General features: G+C 41.3%; 1 protein-coding gene across 1 annotated transcript in view; it reads left to right on the top strand.

Moving 5' to 3' along the window:
- Positions 1-20,095, top strand: part of VPS13B (vacuolar protein sorting 13 homolog B) — a gene marked incomplete at both ends in the record, with an annotated part of 421,628 nt that extends 401,533 nt beyond the window's left edge. The window contains 6 exons of the mRNA XM_079533473.1: positions 2,772-2,948; positions 3,862-4,032; positions 10,564-10,740; positions 13,183-13,285; positions 13,913-14,162; positions 19,850-20,095. Coding sequence (XP_079389599.1) covers positions 2,772-2,948; positions 3,862-4,032; positions 10,564-10,740; positions 13,183-13,285; positions 13,913-14,162; positions 19,850-20,095 — 1,124 coding nt within the window. The remainder of the gene's footprint in view (positions 1-2,771; positions 2,949-3,861; positions 4,033-10,563; positions 10,741-13,182; positions 13,286-13,912; positions 14,163-19,849) is intronic.
- Positions 20,096-21,304: the final 1,209 nt, after the last annotated feature.

Genomic DNA, 21,304 nt, shown 5'->3' with positions numbered 1-21,304 from the left:
TGCACAAACAGCATTCTCACAAAGATGTGTGCCTCTACTCCCTGTGAGATACAGTCCTGTTTTATCTCCACGTGTGTGCAAGACCATTGCCACTGTGGGGCACAATTGGCCCCACAGTCTCTTAATGGGAATGTATCAGGCCGCACCGTGTGCTACAAAGGAGCAGTCAGGTTCGGGGTCTGGTAGGCAACGAATGGGACTGAAGAGCTCTACTCAAACATGCTGATTAGAATCATAGAATCATGGAATGGCTTAGGTTGGAAGGGGTCTCAAAGATCATCTAGTTCCAACCCACCTGCCCCACTGACAAGCATTGCTTGTCTTAATTTAGTGCAACTTGCAATGGAAATCTCCCATCTATTCTAATTAAGTTAGCTTATATTTAAAAGTTATTAAAAATCTGTTTGAAATATTACTGCTATCAACCACATCTAGCCCTATAATTGCCTACAAAGGAAATGCAGTGACTTTTTCCTAATGCAGTCATAATCCTTCCATATTAGTGGATATAATTACTAAGCATACTTTGGGAATTGGTAGCCTAACATGACGCTGTATGTTTGCAGAGCAACACAAAACTTGTGAATTGAGCAATTAGTCCCAATTCATCATTTTTTTGTTCCCAACTTACTCCACTCCTCTTCCCTGGGTTGTGTTGTGCATGCTTACAATGGATAGCCATGACTTTTGCTCTCACTGCTGACCAAGGAGGGCCACTGCAAACTACACTGCTCTCCCGGGGCACTGCTTTCGCTGCTTCCCGAAACTGACAGCCCGCAGGCTGGGACCAGGTATAACAACCCATCCCCACAACACCAGGCAGCCCCTCAGCTTTGCAATCAAGCAGTTTCATTCCTGGTTTTATTATGGCTTTCCTGGAATTCTGGCTGGCCAAGCAGGTGTGTGGAACTGGCGTGGGGGTGCTGCTCAGCTGTTGCAGGCATTACCTCACTGTGTCCTGCAGCTCCCTCCCATCACTTCGCACCATCCCATCACTGCTTTGAGTGACAGGTGAGCAGTCAGGCGCTGCTGTCCTGTCAAGCCTGCCTCAGCCGGAGGGATCAAGCTGCAACAGTGTCACCTTGGAGTATGAAGCAACTGCTTCAGGAATGCCAAAAGCATTTAAAAATAATGAGATGCATCTGGCTGTAAGGGATTATTGCAACATTATTGATCAGAAAAAGCAGAAAGAGCATCTTTTCCATCCGTACATGCCTCCCCGCCCCTCCAGCTTTTCATCACTTCACACAGTGGCAAGCATAATTTGTTAAAAATATGACACGGAGGGAGTAGCAGGCCCGGCCTGCAGCGCTGGCTTCCTCTGAGTCCCCAGCGGCGTGGGCTGCCAGTGGGACGGGATGCTGCTGGGCCGGCGGGCCTGAGCGCTTGGGGCCACTCCGCTCGTCCGGCTGCCAGCAGTTCTTGTTTTTTGTTTTCATAGCACATCCCACCCACTCCCTTATGTCCAACGCGATTCCCACTTTTTATGCTGCTTGTACTGGAGCTCTCAACCTGCCAGGGCTGAAATGTGGGACAGATTCAACAAGAATAATAGATTTTCCGGGAGCTTAGAATGATAGTATGAGATTAATTCATTTCATATGAGTAACATTTTCTCTTCTGTTGAGTTTCATGATTCAGCCTTCCACAGGAGTGACTGGGAGGGGTTACTAGCAAACAAGGAAAGCATCTGGATAGCAGGAGTGTGCGGTGACGGGATGGGAATGAGGAGGGCAGTGCAGATCAAGGGCCCTCGGCGGGAGAGCAGGAGGCGATTCTGTCTGTCCATCAGCCGTCTGTCCCCATCGTGCCTCATGTGGCTCTGACAGTGCTAGCTTGAAATTCTTGATGCTGAGGCTCAAAGAGCGGGCAGTTCCCGTTTCATGTTTATTGCCGTCTTTGAATCTCTCTCTCTGGACCACCAAAAAAAAAGTTTTGTAGCACTATTTCCCTAATAAATTCGCTGCCAGCCAGCCTGAGAAAGACAGGACCTGCAAGCAGCTTTCCAGCAAGGCTCGCACAGATTGCTGCACGCTTGGCCATTCAGCAAGCTGCTGGCAACCTTGCATTTATATAGGAAACCAGATCCGCAGATACCTCTCATGGGATATGCGTAGGGAATACTCCCCTATGAGTAACCTAATCAGCATGTAGATGTCATTGCTGTTTACACAACTGTACTGAGAAAAAGACATTTCTCTGGCTTTCATGATGCTTTGAAAGAAACTGATCAGCTTAGAAAAGTTGGGGTGGATTTAAAATAACTTCTTAAGCACTTGTCAAAAATCTGCATCCCCTTTCCTAACACTCCATCAAGCAATTGACCTCCACACTCCTGTAATGCAGAACACTGAATCAGTGTAAACTCGCTGTCACAATTCTATCACATGAGGATGTGAAATCACGACACTGCCTTTACAGCGTATGGAACTGACCGAGCAATCTGAACTTTCAGTGCCGTCCCTCTGTAGCTGTGAGAATCCAGCATCCACCTCCCTAACACACTTTTAGCAGAAATACGGGAAGCTCCTGGAAGGAAGTCATTCTAAAGCTATTTGCAAGTTTGCCAAAAGGATTTCTTTGATTTACGAAGTATGAAAGATTGCCATTTTTGAATTCGTAGTGGATGAGTTATTTCCCGTGTTTTGCTCAAAGGAAGTTCATAATGCGATGAATTCTAGTGTGAAAAAGAGAATTAAGGAATAACCTTTTCACAACTGCTGCTTCTGCAGTTTCTGCAGGCATAACATTTGTCTTGTTTCTCCACACAGGCTGGGTTGTTGGATCTCTGGAAATCCTTGGGAGCCCAGCTAGTCTGGTGAGAAGCATAGGGAACGGCATAGCTGATTTCTTTAGGCTCCCATACGAAGGGCTGACCAGAGGCCCGGGAGCATTTGTCAGTGGTGTTTCCAGAGGAACAACATCATTTGTAAAACACATTTCCAAAGGTAATTCTTCTACTCTGACTCTCCTACTGCTGCTTTGTTGTCATGCACTGTTAAAGAATGTGTTAAAATTTTAAACAATATTGCTTGCAGCTTTATTTGGCTTGCTAGGCTGCAGCGAAATGCTGGGAGGGTAGCAAAGCTCATATATAACATCTTATGTATTAAACAGATCACTGCTTAACTACGGTGCGTAAGAATGTTTCAGAAACTTCAGAATTTTAAACCTCCCACTGGGAAACCCAGCTTGGCTCAGCCAGTATTTCATGTGATAACTTCAGAAATATCGAAGGTGTTCTGCACTTCTGCTAACCATCAGAAATCCTACACTGTGTTGCCTCATCGTATTTATTATTTCTTTAAAAGAAAGAAAGAAAAAAAAAAGTAGATACAGTTGTCATAACTGTGTAAGTATGCGGATGGGTTTTGACAGAAGGGCAGAGCTGGATTTAAAACACAAGCAGCTTTTGTTTTGCAAAGTCTGTCTAAACAGTGCCATCGCGTGGCTTTGGGCAGCCGGCAGAGATGGCTGCAGCTGCTTGCTGGTGAGTCAGGCTCGCTCAGGAGATGTCCTTGCGGGCTCATTCTGTACATATTTGTTTGCCTTCCCATCGCCCCCACTCTATTTAGGTTAGACTTATAGAAGTGTGGGACCTAGGGAGGGATGTTCGGATGAGTTGCTTTTCCCACTGGCTGGGCAAACCTGGTGAAGGCTAATGTAAAAGGCGTGATGTGGACCGTAGAAGCAGCGTGGTGATGCTTCACAAATAGTAAAGAATGTTACACATGGGCAACTTTTCAATTGACTTTGCTGTTCTGCTCGTAAGCACAGTATTTCAGCGAGGCAGTGAACAACTCCGTGTTTTAAATTAAAGCATTTTGATCCAGACCCAAATGTATATCTCCATGTATTTAGGTACACTGACGTCAATTACCAATCTGGCAACAAGTCTTGCTCGGAATATGGATAGGCTGTCGCTGGATGAGGAACATTACAACAGACAAGAAGAATGGAGAAGGCAGCTTCCAGAGAATCTGGGAGAAGGACTGAGACAAGGGCTCTCTCGTTTAGGCATTAGCCTTCTAGGTAACGTACCACTAAATATCAAGTTGAGTGATAATACTGTTTTCTGATTTGCTCATAAGCCTTTTCTACGGGTGTGTTATAATTGCAACGTCTGCTGTTTTTCTGTGAAATAGTCACACTGCGTGTGTATGAGATATCATTTGTTTTTATCAAGGTTTAGTGACTTCGGTGTGTGATTTTTGCTGATAAAATAATTGCAGATACCAAACAAATTTGGACTCGCTTTCTTTGTGAAATATTTGCATCAGAACCTGATGTAAATCTCAGAAAAAAATAATATTCTGCCTTGGGCAGGGTGACTTGTAACTAAGTCAGCACAAAGACGTCATCACGCTGGTGTTTACTTTTCAGTGAGTTATAGGAATGCCTTCCGAAGCTGATTGTTTTTGATGCACTGTAGATATCGGGAATTCTCTCAGACTTGTTTGAAAACGACTTGAACTGAGCACAGATGTGAAGTAAGCTTTGGTGAGGAATTCTGCTTTTACGGAGAGACCCAGATCATCCCGATTCAGTGTAACTGTGTTAATCAAGCAGCCGAGTGGTTTGATTAGAAGTGAAGATTGCCCCAGCCTTTTCAAAATAGTGCCTAAAAATTTGAAGACTAACCCGTATTAGAAAAGCCTCTGAAAGGGGTTTTGCAGTACGGGGCTGGATTTTCTATGTTCCTTCTATTTGTCACACAGCAGAGGAATGCAGTGTTGTATTGTTTGGCAGACTTCCTCAGTGCGTCTTAAGGAGTATGAATCCCTTAGAGATCAAAGTGACCAAAAGCAGTCCAGTGCAAAAGGTTAGAAGAGCTGAAGCTTGAAGGGATTTGTCCTCTTTCCTAATCTTCAGTAGTGTACACAACTTCTAAATTTGCAACCGCAACCCTGAAAGCCCCAAAGAGGAAGTGGTAAAAATGTTACAAGTTTGGGTTAAGTTACTGGAAATTATTTTAAGCAATAAGGTTAGATGATGTGAAGCACTGTCATTTGATAATGCCTGTAAACTGGAAAGCGAGTGTCCTGGGAGAACTGTGCATGAAGGAGAAATTTTGTATATTAGTGGCTACTTCCCCAATAGTAAGCTGTTACTGGTGTTGCAAATCAAAGGCAGTTCAGAGGAGATTTTATTTTTCCTTCTTGTTTTATTGGGCTGAGGGCAGTCAGGTTGAGAAGGTGGATGAAAGATTATACTTTTAGAAGCACCATGACAGCCTGGTGTATGTGAGCTGGTGAAATGGTTTGGTGATCGTGGCTCAGTAATTAATAAGGCAGGAAGATAATGTGGTGGCTGTCCCCTTCGCCAACACACCAGAGCTCTTCAGAGCTAAAAGTGTAAGCCCAAACTGCAGAGCACAACCTATAAGTTTGGCTATATTAATGTAAAAGTTTCTGCTGTTCAGGAAAGCCGGGAAGCTGTGAAAACACATTCACAAATGTGCTATTCTGGTATAACGCGCTCCTGTGCACAAGGCTTTGGTTGTTTGCAGGAGGACATCCGAGTTTAGGAAATCAAGATTTACAATTCCAGTGTCCCTAATTTTCCTAAGAAATCAAACTTCTTATTAGAAACTTAGAACTGCATGTCAGCATTTTAAGAGAGCTCCTTTTTAAGCCAGGACCCTGCTCCTACTCCCACTGTTCCTATTTAGAAAGTCCTCACTGCTAAATACGTTTTCTTTTAGCAATGCAAGCAACTAAGCATTCAAAAAAATAACAAGGGTTACTGCATAACTACAGAATGGCAATTATGGGACCTGTTGCTGAGGGAGGAGTCAGAAATATTTGAAGGAATTTGTAATTTAAACTTGATTTTTACAAGACTGTATTCTCTCTGTACACAGCAGCACTCCTCTAAATGGCATTGAGACCTCAGTTATACTTAGACCTACGTTTCAGTTTTTACGAATGCATTAGAAAGAAAGCTGTTTCTGATCGTTTTGTTTAATGAATGCTATGCCTTCCCTCCAAAAACAGTTGTAGGCAAAGGGAGCTGCTGCTGTGCTGCTTCCTTTCACCGTGTTCCGAGTAAACATGAAAATGCTCACTGCAAAAAGACAACCAGGTTCTTCAGGCATAAGGAAACAAATTGGAGCTGCTCTGTTATATTCCTTTGCAAGCACGAAGAGTTCAGATCAGTATAGGAATGCAGAGAGCAAGACCCCCTGAACTGTAATTTCTATGACGTTATAATTGTAACATGGAGAAGTGTAAAAAAGATTTATAGGACAGTCAGAGTGCTGTTGCGTTTGCAAAAACCATCTGACTCATGCGAGCAGCTTAAAGAACTGCAAATGCAAATTTCATGCCTAGGCACTGACATGTAAGAGTACTCGGCTCACTGATAGATTGTGGTATCCACACAGAACGAAGAGCTGCTTTTCTGATTTTTCCAAAAGTCTGGCTCATGGTGACCCCAATTCTGCAAAGCTCTTAAGCATGTGCTTAAGAGCTTTGCTGAATCGGGGCCAAAATTATGTACTCTTGTCTCCTCCTCAGTGCAAGTTGTTCCCAGTGGTACATTCTTAAGTGCTTTGTCCTGTCTCGTTTTAAATGACTCAAGCACTGTCAGGGTGTTGTTTGATTTGATTGTTATCTTTGGCTGGCTGTCTTCTTCGCTAGTTTGGGGGAGACTGCTGGGTCATTTTAGTCACATTCGTACATTAAAAGAAGCAAAAGCTCATGACACGTGTTGGGTTTTTTCCTACTATACGATCAGACAAAAATACAGTGAAATCGTACATAAAATGTTTAGATGACAGGCACTCCCCACCAAGGAATTATCTTTTGTATTTTGCTTGACAGGGTCAAGCTTAAAATAATAAGCCAAGTGTAAAAGAGAATGTTGAAACGATGGGCCTTATTTTCAGCTACTGGTCCTAGTGAAAGTAATGTGGTGAAGTAGCTCCATAAGAAAGTCAGTCATTTCTGAATAACTGAAAAGGTGATAAATATTAGAAAAGAAAAACATTATTCACAATTTCAAAAGTGCTATTGAATGCTATTCACTTTTTAGGGAAGTAAATTCAGGTTTCTGTTATGAAGGGATGTTGTTGCTCTTACAGTGCCACGATCACCGAATCGAGGCTGCTTGACATCTGCCTATCTACAAACTGAATTGTGAGAGCCACTAACCCTGCAAGTCTTGCTATTCCACACACCAGTTGTACATATACATGAACGTGAGCCAACGTGAGGTGCACTTTATTTTAGCTGTATTTCCATGTGATGTTATTTTCAGTATAACAGACTTGCGGAACCCAGAAGGACAATAGCAAAAAGAAAAGGAGCAGAAACACTTTCAGTTTTGGTAGCTTCCAGCCTCGTGGCAGGACACGGCCAGTTTCTCCTGGTGAGGGACTGGGAATATTTCCAATTATTCCTTGGTTTGAGTTTGTTGCAGGGAAACTGAGCTTTGCTAAATTCTGTGAATTCTGTGAGCCATGTTTTTGCTACATTTACCAAATAATGTTTGTCAATCTGGGCAGGAACCAGTTACTGTCAGTAATCAAATTCGTCTTGAAGTAGTGCAGTGATATACTCTGAAATTTTGTAGTTATCGAAGTATCTCTTTTATGCTTACTGAGCAACATGTATTAACTAGAGTGCACCCCAGCTGATGCTTAGCAGATGTTACGGTGCTGCTGGAACTTCTTTGGTCCAGTAATGGAAGAATATGTTTTTGTTTTGTTGCTTTGGTGTTTAATTTTATTGAGGTTTTCTTTATACAGGCATAATGTGTGTGTACATATGTGGACATGCATATAAAATTGAATGCCTAGGGTAAGGAAGGGAAGAAGAATGGGGAACTGTTTCATAAAAGATAAAAATAAAAATAAAAAATAAGAATTGGAAAAAAAGAAAGAATGAGTGAGAAACATTATAGAGAAAGGGCAGGGACAACAGGAGGACATTAGAACTGCCTTCAGACTGTGAGAGTGAGACTGGGAAAGGAGGAACCATAGCATCTACCTCATGCTCTGCCTCCCTCGCACCCAACAGCAGCAAATGGGGAGAGAGAGTCTGATGTATTTCTGGCCAGCACGATGCTTCTTCCACTGACTTCACATTAGAAAAGGAGAAGCCCCATGGATACAACAGGACATCTGCTTCACCATTTCTGGAGCAAGGAAAGGCACTGAACCTCATGTGTGTGTTACTGCTGTCTCACTGCTGTTGGGGTTTGAGGTTGTTCAACCTTCAATTTATATATTTTTTTTCCTTTTCTCACACAAGATGTGTGCAGGAAAGTTGCTGCACAGACCTGACCTCCCCACACACAAATGGTGGGACTGGCCACTCTTTATATTAAAGGAACACAGCTGTAGTTTGTTACGTGATTTGTGGAAGTGACCACAGCACATGAATGAGTTGTCAGTGTGTTGTGGTTTGAGGTAAGAGACTACGAAGGGTAAGCAGAGAAGGAGGAGAATACTGTTGGCTGTACTTCTTGCAGGTAGGAAGACACAGCTTGCAAAAGGGTTTGAGTGCAGTGGCACCACAGATGAGCTCAGAATGTATGTAAATGGCTGAATAGCAGAAGGTGTGGAAGTACTAAACAACAGGCTAATTAAGCTGTATATTATTTTGGGTACTGTATAAATAATCTTATATAACACAGTCACAGCAGTTTCCATTCTGTTTCCTTGTCCTCTGGGCCTAATTCCAGCTGAGAAGTGCCTGGAGCATACCACAGGTCCTTTGGAGTAGGCTCTTATTTATTATTACCTTATAACATTGCTCAAGTGTATTGCAGTAAATAATTTACTAGTGCTAGGACTTAGGTGGATTACATTTAATAAGGCAATAACTTCTGTTCTGTTGCTGTGGGTGACCTCGATAGATGGGGTGAAGGAGGTCACAGGGTAATGTAATACTGCAACTCAGCAGAACACCAAGTATTGTTTCATCTCTTCCAATGCAACCCACTTACACAAAAGAAAAGACTGGACAAACAATCCCAATTGTGCAGTGCGGTGTTGGATATTATTTTAGGCAAACAGCAGGAGCAGCTGGTAAGTGAAACTGAATTGAATTGAAAATTGTTATCACTTCCATGACTTAAAATTAAGGAGCTTTCATGTCCTTTGTAAATGAAGAAGAGTAAATCAGCTGAACACTGAGCTTCGGCAAGTGATCTCAATAATAACAGAATATTGTATTAAAAGTAGAGCGGTGTTTTCTGGGGAAATAATATACATTGATCAGCAAATGATGCACATACAGAAATTGGAAGTGATATCTCTAAGAAGAAAGGGAGCCTTTTATGGGGGATGCAAGTTGCATGAATTGCCGATGGATAGTATTCCAGGGGCAGGGATCTGGGAAAATGTGTGCTGCTTCTCCTCCTCATCTTTATTTGGGCAGAACACCAGTGTACAGATATTAGTTCATGTTGTTCGAAGTCAGCAACTTCTTCGTTTATCCAGTAACAGTAACTGAAACCATCTGAACACTGGTTAGCGGCTAGCTGACTAGTGTGTGTCATGCTGGTAAACATATGGGGCCAAATACCTCTGCTGTGCTTGTCAGAATCTGCGGAATCATGTCTGCATTTGCTTCCACATACAAAGCAATATCTTCAGAGGTGCTTTGTCGCAGTAGTAATGCCCAGTTCCCAAGGTGAGATGCCGTCCTGTCCTTTGATATTTGGTTTGATACTAAGAGCTACCCAAGGAGCCCACAAACTTGCTTTTCACTGAGCAAAGAACATTGGATCAGGCAAACCATCATTCAACTGGTGTCACTTTGTCCAATCGTATTCTTAGTGATTTCCAAATAGCTTATCTATCAAAATTACAATAACTAGAGACATGTCTGTAGTTAAGTGGCTCAAGTAAACTAAAGATCAAAGAAATGTACCACCTCGCATACCTGTTTACATTTAGGAAGATTTAAGTTGGAGTTCTCTGTTGATACTAAAAGCTGGGAAGGTCACTGTGTCACTTGTAAAAGTTTGACCCATGCACATTAAAGTAAAATATGATCGTTTTCACAAAAAAGTAACAAAAAGTCTCAAAGTCTAATTCTGCTAATCTTAGTAATATATCACAAGTTGCATTAGCTTATGAACATTTCTGGCAGTGGAAGAGGATATAAAAATGATCTATTGAATACAGGCAGTTTTTATTCTCATGAAGTCTATCTCAGGCTTATGTGAAAATCTCATTTCCATAAGAACTAAAGTCTTCAAAAAATGGGTGGATTTTATTCCAAGCCCAGCATTTTCAGAATTGCTACACAAAATGAGCTAAATTGTACCAACTCAGCGGAAGCCTTTAGAGAAAGTAGTGGGATGGTGAAAATATATTTTCACATTAAGTGATCTGAACGTTTAAAAAAGTAAAATACCTCAAAACATTAAGAGAATATTTAACTTAAACTGAAGCTGAAGTATTTTTCAGTTAATTGGTTGCATGCTAAATAGCTGTGTAAGGTGGGTGGAGTACCATCTGAAATCCAAACAGCGTTCAGTTGCAGTGACACGATTGCTTCTTCTGGGATATTAATCTCCACTAACTTCTGGGGACTCTTGTTTTTTCAGGTGCAATTGCTGGCATTGTAGATCAGCCGATGCAGAATTTTCAGAGAGAGTCTGAGAGCCAAGCATCAGCAGGGCATAAAGCCAAAGGTGTTATCTCTGGTGTGGGAAAAGGCATTATGGGTGTCTTTACAAAGCCAATTGGAGGTGCAGCTGAACTTGTCTCCCAAACAGGATATGGTGAGTTTCTCTGTTTCCACCGTCTCCCTTTCAATTTTCATGAACAGATCTTTGAAATGCTCTTCAGATACAACTGGCTACATCTAATTACTCAGCTTGGAAGCTTAGAGAAGGAGTTAGAAGTGCCACATCTGTATAGTTACAAAAGTTGTACTCATTTCCTTAAAAAATCAAGTTGTGCTTCTCTCTTGTATTGCCGATCAGTCTTGTAAGGCCACAGAAACACAGAATGCAGAAAGCATGAAGTAATTGTTGGAATACACTGGGATTAGTTACAGAAACATATGTGCTTACAAAAGAGTTATTTACGTAAATGTAATCGAGCAACACTATGTCCAATTACAGCTTTATTTTGCGATTGCTTTGATACAGCAAGGCAAGAGTTGGGTTATCTCTATACAGAGAGAGTTATGTTCTTGGAAGAATTTCCCCTTTATTTTGGAGAACTGTGAGAAGACAACCCTGTTTTTAGGCATGCGGGTAACCTCTTAACTGCCAGAGGTGGGCTGTTAGGCAAGACTTAGCAGCAGTCACGCTGAATGCTCTCACATTGAATGGTAGATGTTTCTGGACCACCAAGAACTGTCAAAGAAGAAAACACCAAAAAGCACTGAGTTCTTTGCTTCCGGTATCATGAAATGAAAGCTGCTGGTCTGGATGTTTAAAAAGAGGTGGATTGTGGGGGGCAATTGGGGAAGAAAGGCAGGGAGATCTGTTGATACAAGGACAATGTGTCATTAATATTGCTTCACTATATGGGATAAATCTTGAAGATTTAGCCTTTAGCCACTAGCCACATTTTTATTTGTGATGTGTTACTTAGAATGCACGTAATTCTCCTAGAGCTCAAGTTCAGGACATTGTTTCCACACTTCCTATTACATTTAGAACTCATTCCTTGAGTTAATCTATTGAAAGGAATAATTAAATATCTAATTACTGTAATTCTTTAAAATAATTGCCTTAACTTTATCTGCCTTGTAGGAGTATTAAGAATACCCATTGCCCTGAAATGCACATCCAATAACTGTAAAGCCCACATCAGTAAAATCAAAACTTGTGTCTGTTGTCATCTCACACTGTGTCCTTTTTGTTGACTGTGGAATTATTCTTTCTAGATTCAGAGCAGTCTTTATCAAGAAACTTGTAACAGTGGAAGGACACTTCTCATTGCAGATATGGTACACAACACATCATGTTTTCCATGAGCATGTGACAGAAGGAGTTAGCCAGGAAAAAACATCAAAACTGTATCAATAATAGCTGACAGTGCGTGAGAGGAAAACACAAGAGTTCAAGTAACTCTTACCCACAACTGGATTGGAAGTGGGACCGTGCCTCTTGGGGGGGACCAAGGGGTGGGGGACCACACAGAAATAAACACATGTTCTCTCTTTCTCCATCTGTAAATAACATTTTCACTCACATAATGCTGAGAACCTCGGTAAGCCAAGTGTTACAACTGGGATGCTGCTTTTAAGTATTACCATCAACATGTGTGTTAAAAATTAAAGGGTTTTCTCAGTGCTGATGTTTTGTTTAAATTATTATCCATTGTGTAAAAAGGAATCTCTAAGTTATTGACACCCTTATGCAAAAAATGCTTTTTGCTTCAATAGAATGCTTAATTAGCCCCCCAAAAAAAACCAACTTTGTTTACTCAAAGAGTAACTTTGCTTTAAAACTTATGACTACTGCTTACTGCTTAGCCTACTTCCTGTCTTTCTTATTAAAATTTTTAGAACTAGTTAATTTGTGATTGTTTGGCAACCCTCTAATTCTCTTTCTGGTGACTGTACCTCATTTTTAAAAGACCACAAGCCCTATGAAAGCATGCATACTGTATCATCTTCAGCTTTGAATAGCCTATGTAGAACCCTCTTAAACTGCTTCTTCTAGTCTCCATTCTGTGTGAGATTAAGAAGCATTCACAATAAACCAGATGCACTGGGAGATTTCATAAATGTATATGGATCTGTGCTTAACAGACTAAGATTAAGTGACTGAACATACAGGACCTAGGCAAGCTTTCCTTCAAATTCGTACCGATTGTGGCACGTACATGGAAGTATTTTAATATTAACGAAGAAAATTAACAACAGTCTTTATTTTTTATACATAAACTATAAGAGGTATGTCCGATCCTTCTCTGGAATGACGGCTCTCAGGAGCATTATGTTTCTCTTAATTGCAAATGTATGGCAAATTTTTAGAACATGCGGTGTTTTGGTTTGTTTTTTCTTCGAATCTTGCTAATGCAAGATCACTGGGGTTAAGTGCACAACTCTTGCATTGTAGTATTTAATGAATTATCTTCCAGAGATGTGACATCACTTTGGATCTGCACTGCTTTATGAACTGCTTTTAACAGATGATATCACTACAACATGTAACTGTTCTGTAGCAAACAACTACTAAAAACCTTAAATTCTCTTACCACAGGTATTTTGCATGGAGCTGGACTTTCTCAGCTTCCCAAGCAGCGCTCTCATCCAAATGATCAACAAGTTGAGCAGGCTCCAAATAGCCACGTCAAATATGTCTGGTAAAATTATTTAGACACTTTCTCATTTTTACATCCACGTTGTTTATTAATAGGCTCTGGCCTGTGGTCAAGTCAACAGGCTGCTTCCCTAGGAAAGGCTGAGTTATGGCAGTTTGTTTAGGAACATTAAACACAAAGGTAGTGCATAGAAACCCAATCTGCAAATGATGGGCTGCTGATCTGCTTCCAGCTTTGGAACTGCAGAGCTGATCTTTATTTAATGGCATTCAGTGAGCTCTTATTTATCATTGCGCTGAGCCCAAGAAAAATACTGCACATCTCTAGAAACAGCTGTTAGTGAAGATAGCTTTATTTTCTGTGCTGAATTTGTAAGCCGCTTCTCAGGGTAATTTTTCTATTAGGATGGGAAATAGGCTGACCTAGCATGGTTATTAGGCCAACTTTGTATTGAATGATTAGGGAGTTTTGATAAATAACATTTTCACATTTATCCACTAAATCTTGAGTCTTACATTGTTCAGTAATGGAGATTTGGAACGTATTCCGTGGCTTATTTTCTATTTGTAGATGATAGCTACAGGCTTAAGAGCATTAGTGATCAAAAGAAGTCCTTGAGGGTCCAGTGCCTAACACTGACTACTTCTTTTTTTTTCTTTGATAACGCAGGAAAATGCTGCAATCTCTAGGGAAACCAGAGGTCCATATGGCCTTAGATGTCATGATTGTGAGTGGGTCAGGCCAGCAGCATGACGGCTGCTTGCTGCTCACCTCCGAGGTGCTCTTTGTGGTCAGTATCAGCGAAGACACGCAGCAGCAGGCCTTCCCCGTGACCGAAATCGATTGTCTGGAGGACGATCAGCAAAAAGACCTGCTGAAGGTGCAGCTGAAACAACAGAGAGTGCCGTGCGATTTGGAGGTAAAGGCTGAGTGATGTTTTCAGTCAAAGATAAAGTCACAGTGGTGGTGATGCTTTTGGCAGCAGGCACACTCAGCTTTGGGTTGAGAGACCAGAGGTTTAAGTGCCAAACCAGGGCACCCGTTGTTTTCACACACCTCGTCATTGACTGTTGCCCTTTGGATAAAATGGACTTGGCTATTCTGTCTGATTTAGTATCTGTGACAGCGATTTTCTGAGGGAAAAATAAGAGGAAGTATAGGTTGTTGGCAAGCATCACCTGGTTTCTGAAGAAGTTCTCATGCCTAGCTGCAGGTATGTGAGGTGCTTGTTTGCCAGTTAGTTGTGCCTACAAAGTCACAGCGAGAACAGCTCCTTTCGTCATTCTGTGAATTCTGTTTTAACAGTTCAGTAATGCTTGATGCATCCTCCTTTCAGTGTGTTTCTTATCTTCCCACTTTCAGGAAAGTGCTTTTTCTTGGCTGCTAGCTGTGTTCAGTTCTTTAGATATTCCTTCTTCTGTGAATGCTATCTTTAAAAAAGACCAGTTCTCTTGCTGAGATTGGAGGCACCAAGTGTTTGCCAGAAAGAGCATAAATTCTTCATCTTCCTATTGAAAGATCTCTAGGCCATTTGAATACTGAGGTTTTGGGTGAATTATCATATTTTAATGGTAGAAGAATGGTATATTTTTACACTTTCGGGAAACAATGTTTATTGTATTAAATTCTCAAGTGGAATCACATGATTCTATGATTTCAAAAGCAAACATATATGTCCTGATTCTTGTTTTTTATAAAAGTATGTCAGGTAGTTAATACACTGCCATACCAGGAATTTCTGTTTCAAAAATGCAAAAAGAATATACGTAAAATAACAGTTAGTATGAGGTGTGCCAAAAGTAAGAGAGGCTTCAGTGTGCTCAGCAAAATCCAAACTTTGCTGGTCACCAAAGAATTTTGCCATTGATTCCAGCAGAACAAGGACTTCATCTGTGTCATGACAATACTTGGAATTTTTATGAAAGGCTTTTGAAATGCTGAATTCTCTATTTATGTTTATTGTCTTTCCAGTAATGTCAGTCTCACAGAGTGCTGTTGACTGAACTTGCCCTTTTGCATCACAGTGTTCCTTGAGGCATTACTTAAATTTGATGCAAGTGGCCAGAGCTCCACTTTTCTGTCCCTGAACACTGTGTGGTTGCTGGAGGCACCCATTCTACTGAATCCAGACCATCCTTCTCAGTCCAGAACTACTGTCCTGGAGGGAAGTTGATTTGTTCCCCCTCAGATTATTGATGCACTCAATTTAACCTAATCCTAACTTTAGCAACAGGCTGCATTTTTTTAATTGGGTTGTAGTAGCCGTGGCGGCTCTTGTCTTTATATTTGGTTATTCATGGGGTGAGCAGTAGGCTGCTGCTCTGTTGGGGGGATTGTCCAAAGGTTGCTACAAGATGGTGATGGCCTGCCTAGGAGGAGGAAAGGCAAAGGACTGGGAGTAATTCTAGTCCCCATAGCTGCTGCAGCTGGCACTATGTAGGACTGCTAGGCCAAGAGGCTCATGTAAATGCTCCGCTCTACATGACATGCACAGAATCCAACATTCCTACGTACACATGCTATTACACACCATTAAGTGACCTGCCTTGGAGAGGTACTGGACCAAGTACATGTTTCTTTCTTTAGCTGGATATGTTTCTTTTCTTTTAGTGGGTAAAAATACGGGACCTCCTACTCCAGTGGCATAGCAATGCCAGGAGCTGTAAGCCTTGAGCAACCCAGCCTCTGTGTACGCAGTGTCTTCTGCTGACACAGACTGAGAGTGCAGTGAAGGGCAGTGAAAATGTATGGCATGATAAAAGCAGTGAAGAGTGCGTGTGCCCCAGAAGTGGAGCAGAGTCAATTCTGTAGAGCACTGGTGCTTATGGGAGCCAAGGCCTCCCCTTCAGCTGCTCAACAAGAGTTTGTAAAAAGGCTCTGTGAATATGATAAGGAAAAGCAAACTTAGGAGATGCAAGCTACAGCTTGCAGGTAAGCAGCTTCATAGCTGCAGAGCGACATCTGAATAGACGTGACTCCCAGCTATTAGTGGTAGGCTGTCTTGCTGCAGCTGAAGTGCAGGCACTTCTCTACGTGACGACTTGGTGAAGACCAACATTTTTTGCTGAAAAATGCCCAGTTAGGTCTTCCAAAATATTATGGTTTGTGTGTGTATCTTATTGTCCACCCAAAATAATTGCCAGAAGTTTTGTTTCAGCTCTGCCCAAAACAGTTTCTCCCTTTGCCTCTTCTCAGCTTCTTGGAACTATTAGGAAACAAAACATGAGTTATTCTACAGCTGTAATCACCAGAGATGTTATAGAGCATATTTTGCCTCTTTCAGCAGTTGGTGGGCCTGATGGCTTGTTCGCCTCCACAGATATAACTTAATCCATCTGGCTAGGAATAACCTGGATGGAATCTTGAAAACTTTGGCACTGACAATATTGTTATTGAAAGGGAAGCATTAATTGTGCTTGCATTGTCTTCCAAAGTAATTGAGACACTGCGTGCTTCCAGACAGGCATCAAACTCTCTAAGAGCCTCCAATTCCAACTGCTCTTGATACAGTTCATTGCAGGCAGCAAAAATCGAAGGGCACTGGAATTTCAGATATTCCAGGATTTCTTTCTGATGTTCTGCAACAGGGTTTTCACATATGCTACCTGTATCATACTTGGAGCTGAAAAACACCCCATGGATTGTTAAAGAAGTTGTGAGAAGAAAAAAAAACCCCTAAAATAACAGACCTTTTTACTCACTCTGCGTGCACAAAGCAGACCATAGTTTTTACACACACATCTGGACCACTACAACAAATATGCTGTAGCTACTGTAGATTTAGAACTGCTGTAGGATTATTCTTTATAAATCATAGTTGGAGGAATTTTAGGAAAAAAATTAAAGTTCTTAACTCAGAAAATGTGACCATCTAACCTTAAAGGTCGTGTGGTGTTTAAGATTCATCTAGCAGGTGCACTAAGCAACCCTTGTTCAAGTTTTGATTGGTTCAATGGTTTGGTTATTAACATTGCAGATTCTCAAAACAGTTGGTTAAGGAACTTAGTGACAGTGCTGGATCCCATTTAGGGGAGAAAAAAAAAGTTGAATAGCAGCAATTCCAAGTTTTTCTTGTTGTCTTGACAATATAAGCTAAATGGTAACTGGCTGGGCAAGCAGACAGTTACAGATGAGATCATCTGGAAGCAGGTAGGATCCCAGATACTCTGGCCAAGTACAGTTAATATTTCCTCCTGAATAATTATGCTATATCTGTGGGATGTGGCCTAGATCTGAATGAATCAAAGAATCACAGACCAGTTTGGGTTGGAAGGGAGCTAGTTCCCAGCCATGGGCACAGAAATACATCTCATCAGACCAGGCTGCCCAGGGCCCTGTCCAACCCAGCCTAGGACACCTCCAGGGACAGGCATCCACATCTTCTCTGGGCAGCCTGTGCCAGCACCTCACCACCCTCATTGCGAAGAATTTCTTCCTTACATCTCATTGAAAATCTAGCTTCTTTTGTGAGGTTTGCTCCAAAAGTAATGCCTCCTATTTTATTATATTCAGCCATGACATCAGGGCAGATATTGGTGGTATGGCAGCAGAGGGGTGGTCTGACAAAATGGTGCCTGACTTGGAAGTGCCTATGGAGCAAAGGTGTAGAATTGAATCCCTTCATGCAGAAAAAATGGCACCCTTTGACATTCATTGAGGGTCCTATGAATAATGGGTTCACCCAATTAGGTGAGTTGAATGCCAACACTATTTCCACCTGCTTTGTTAACTTTTGTGTTTTGGTCAATGTGGAGTCAGAACTATAGTCTAGTTTGCATAGGTGCTGCTTCAGCATATGTCTCTCCTTTCAACTGGTAAAACAGATGGACTGCTGAGGTGCTTTTTCTGTAACGACAGACTGAAGCCATCATTCAGACATTCTCCATTGTTTGCCATGTATCTATCTGCTGCAGCAGCAGTCCGCCTTACAATTTTTTTCCCTCTCCCTTTAAGGAGAGTGTAGAGGAAACCACACTTTCCTCTGCCCATTTCTTCATTTCCATTGTTTCTATGCACAGGCTCCAACTTTGAGCTTCTGAGTTTGTTTGAGAGCCTGCTTCCTTCAGCATTTTTGTGGTGATGATTGAAAACAGGAGCGTTTCTGCTTGATGAGCAGTAAATTCTTCTCCAAAGGCATAGTTTTGTTTTTGTTTTTTAAAAAAGGCAAGGGACTGTTTTGATTTGAATGTGACAGCTGTCACTATCTATGAATCATATTAATTATTTTTTCAAGTAAGCAATGGTTTATTTTAAATGAGCCCTGCAGTCCAAAGATGTGACAAGATATTGATCCTGGCTGTTAAACAGAATCCAATGGCACTGCTTGAAAATACCATCAAGGCATGTGTAAAACTTCCTGAAAGACAGGCTGAAGGCAGTAGTCTTTGAATCCTCAGCATGAAATCCAACAAAGAAAGACATTTTAAACCCTGTAGAAATGAAAATGGTCAGCAGTTCTCCAACTGTAATTAAGGAAGCATCAAAACCTATCCCTAGGATAGTGTCTGCCTTTCTGTTATTTTCACTTTTTGGAAATAAGTTCTATTCTGAATTACTTTGATAATGACAACACTGTAGCATCCATGGTAATATTTCTGAAATACTTTTTTTTTTTTTTTTTTTCAACTAAGTCAGCTAGTTGATGCCTGCTTGCATGTTCTCCCTTCTCAGTCTAGTCACAGTCATCTTCAATTTCTTTCTCTTCAGAGAAAAAAAAGAACACAGCAGATTCTTCCAGGGCCAGATTTGCCCATGGCTTTTCATCTAATACCTAATCTGACTGAAACCACATGGTAGATGCCACCTTTCTGTTGGCAGCCTTGGCTTTAGCTAGAGGTGCATCATTGTGACCTTCGTACTAGAACCTTGAACCTCAACATATTTCAGCCTAAAAAAAGGGATTTCTTCAGAGTAGTCTCTCCAGATCACCTAGGAGAAGACACTTTGCTTGAGGAGTTCTCCATAAACAACATGCCCAAACCACCTTTAGTGAAAATCTTTTCCAAAAAATTCTGTAATTCTGTGGATGCTTCTTTGGTTACCAGAGGCTGGTGGATGTATCCGGTCATACCTGGGAGGCAGCTTCTAGTTCTTACTCTGAATCAAGTGAGTGAAAGACTTAAACTTACTCAGTTTCCCAGAAATGACTGTGGGTTTTCAAACATTGTACTTTGTGAGAAAGTGTGAAAGTTTTGCTAATCAGAACTGCTATCTATCTGATAAACACTCCTGGGAGCTACTGGTGTTTTTCTAATAGGGCTTCAGGTATTTTTTCCTGTCTGCAAAGAGCTGGTCCATTGTAAAGATCTTCTCTTGAGCTAGGTGTGTTGGGTCCATCCCTGAAAATCTCCAAAGATTCTGCTTAGACTTTTCTATGGTGGAGCTAGAGCTTCTCAGGCAGAACTACTCAGAATAGCAAAGAGTAGGCCACCAGTCATCCAGTGACAGGAGGAATCTGCTGATTAAAACATCCATGAAACTACTGTAAGAGAGACCCTAGGGAAAAAGATTTTTAACTAGAGAAAATGATGTGGAAGTTACTGTCTTCACGACTAAGTTCAGTCACTGTCAATTACTCAGTAATGCCTTTATGTTATCTTATTTCAGGCAGACGGAGTTAGAGAGAGACTGTCAGAACAGCAGTACAACCGCCTCGTGGAGTACGTCACAAAGACATCGTACCACCTCACCCCCGGCACCGCCACAGTGCCAGCGCCGCAAGCCGTGGCTGCCGAGCACCTTCCAACTGTAACCAAAACATATAACTACGTGGTTGATCCCCATTTTGCCCAAGTATTCATTAGCAAGTTCATAATGGTAAAAAACAAAGCCTTGAGGAAAGGATTTTATTAATAAATACTAGTAATATCTTTCCATTTTGACATAACACTTCCTATGCTGTAATGTGTCAAGGAAAGATGCATATAATTTTTGAGGAAGTAGGAGATAATAACCAGGTTAAGCTTTTCTAATCGTGACAGCATTCCTGCGCTGTAGCCAAGATGCTGGTGCTGGAAGGAAGGTGTTCTAGCAAATAAATAAAGTGAAAGGGAAAAGCCCTCGACTATATAGTTCGATCAAAATCCTTTTTCTTTCAATAACCACAAATCGGGGACTAAGGAAAAATTGCATGCATGGAGACATTTTTGCCACACAAAACATATGTATCAATACATACTATATCATATTTTAGGGTCTGCCAGTTTCTGTTGTAAACCAGGTTTATAACTCAGCTGTAAAAACTTGCTCAAGGCTGAGCCTTTCCCCCCACACATGCACTGCCCCCAGCACGCACATCCTAAGGCAAAACATTTTCCCCCACTAAATCTGAAAAACCCAGCGTGGCTGTTTTAAGTTACTTAGTGACAGCTGGGTTTTAGCACCACTTTAACCTTAGAATAGCTTCCTTTATTTGACTGAAGTTTTGCAGGACATTAGTCCTTAATGTAAACTAGTGCCTTTGTGTGGTTTGGAGAACAAAACATGAACTACAGCATGAATTTATTTTTAAAACCGTCTGTATACAGAAACTTTATTTCATCCACCATCAGATTTTCGGAACTTTCAATGTATATATGACACTGTGCGTTGTCTGGTCATTAGCTGGAAGCCAGTAACACGCAGTTCAAAAATTTATGAACCAGAGCTTAGCCTCCTTGAAATCAGCTAAGAATCTATGAGCTCCTAACATAGACGTGCAGGTGCTAAATGCAGCCTTGGTGGATCTTCCTTACTGCTGATCTGACACCACTACACATAGTACCGGTTTACTTAACCCCTATTTTATGCTTATCACCTTTGAAGTGATAAAAATAGGGATACTTAAAAATAACAACCTTTCAGACATTATCTGTACTGAGGAAAATGAGATTATTTTTTCATTTTGGTCCAAAAGTAAGGACCCACAGGTTCCAATTACAGTAATTAATAGTTAACGATGCCATTGCAGTACACTTTTAAACACATGAAAACAAAAGAGCTTTCTAAGTAAGTGCTGAAGTTTTACAGTTTGTAGTAGAGAAGGAATCATTCTGGGCACAGTTAATTATTTTATAAACCAAA

Source organism: Tetrao urogallus, assembly GCF_951394365.1.
Source record: "Tetrao urogallus genome assembly, chromosome: 3".
Lineage (NCBI taxonomy): Eukaryota > Metazoa > Chordata > Aves > Galliformes > Phasianidae > Tetrao > Tetrao urogallus.
Note: the sequence above shows the minus strand (reverse complement) of the source record. Positions and strands in the feature narration are given on the sequence as shown.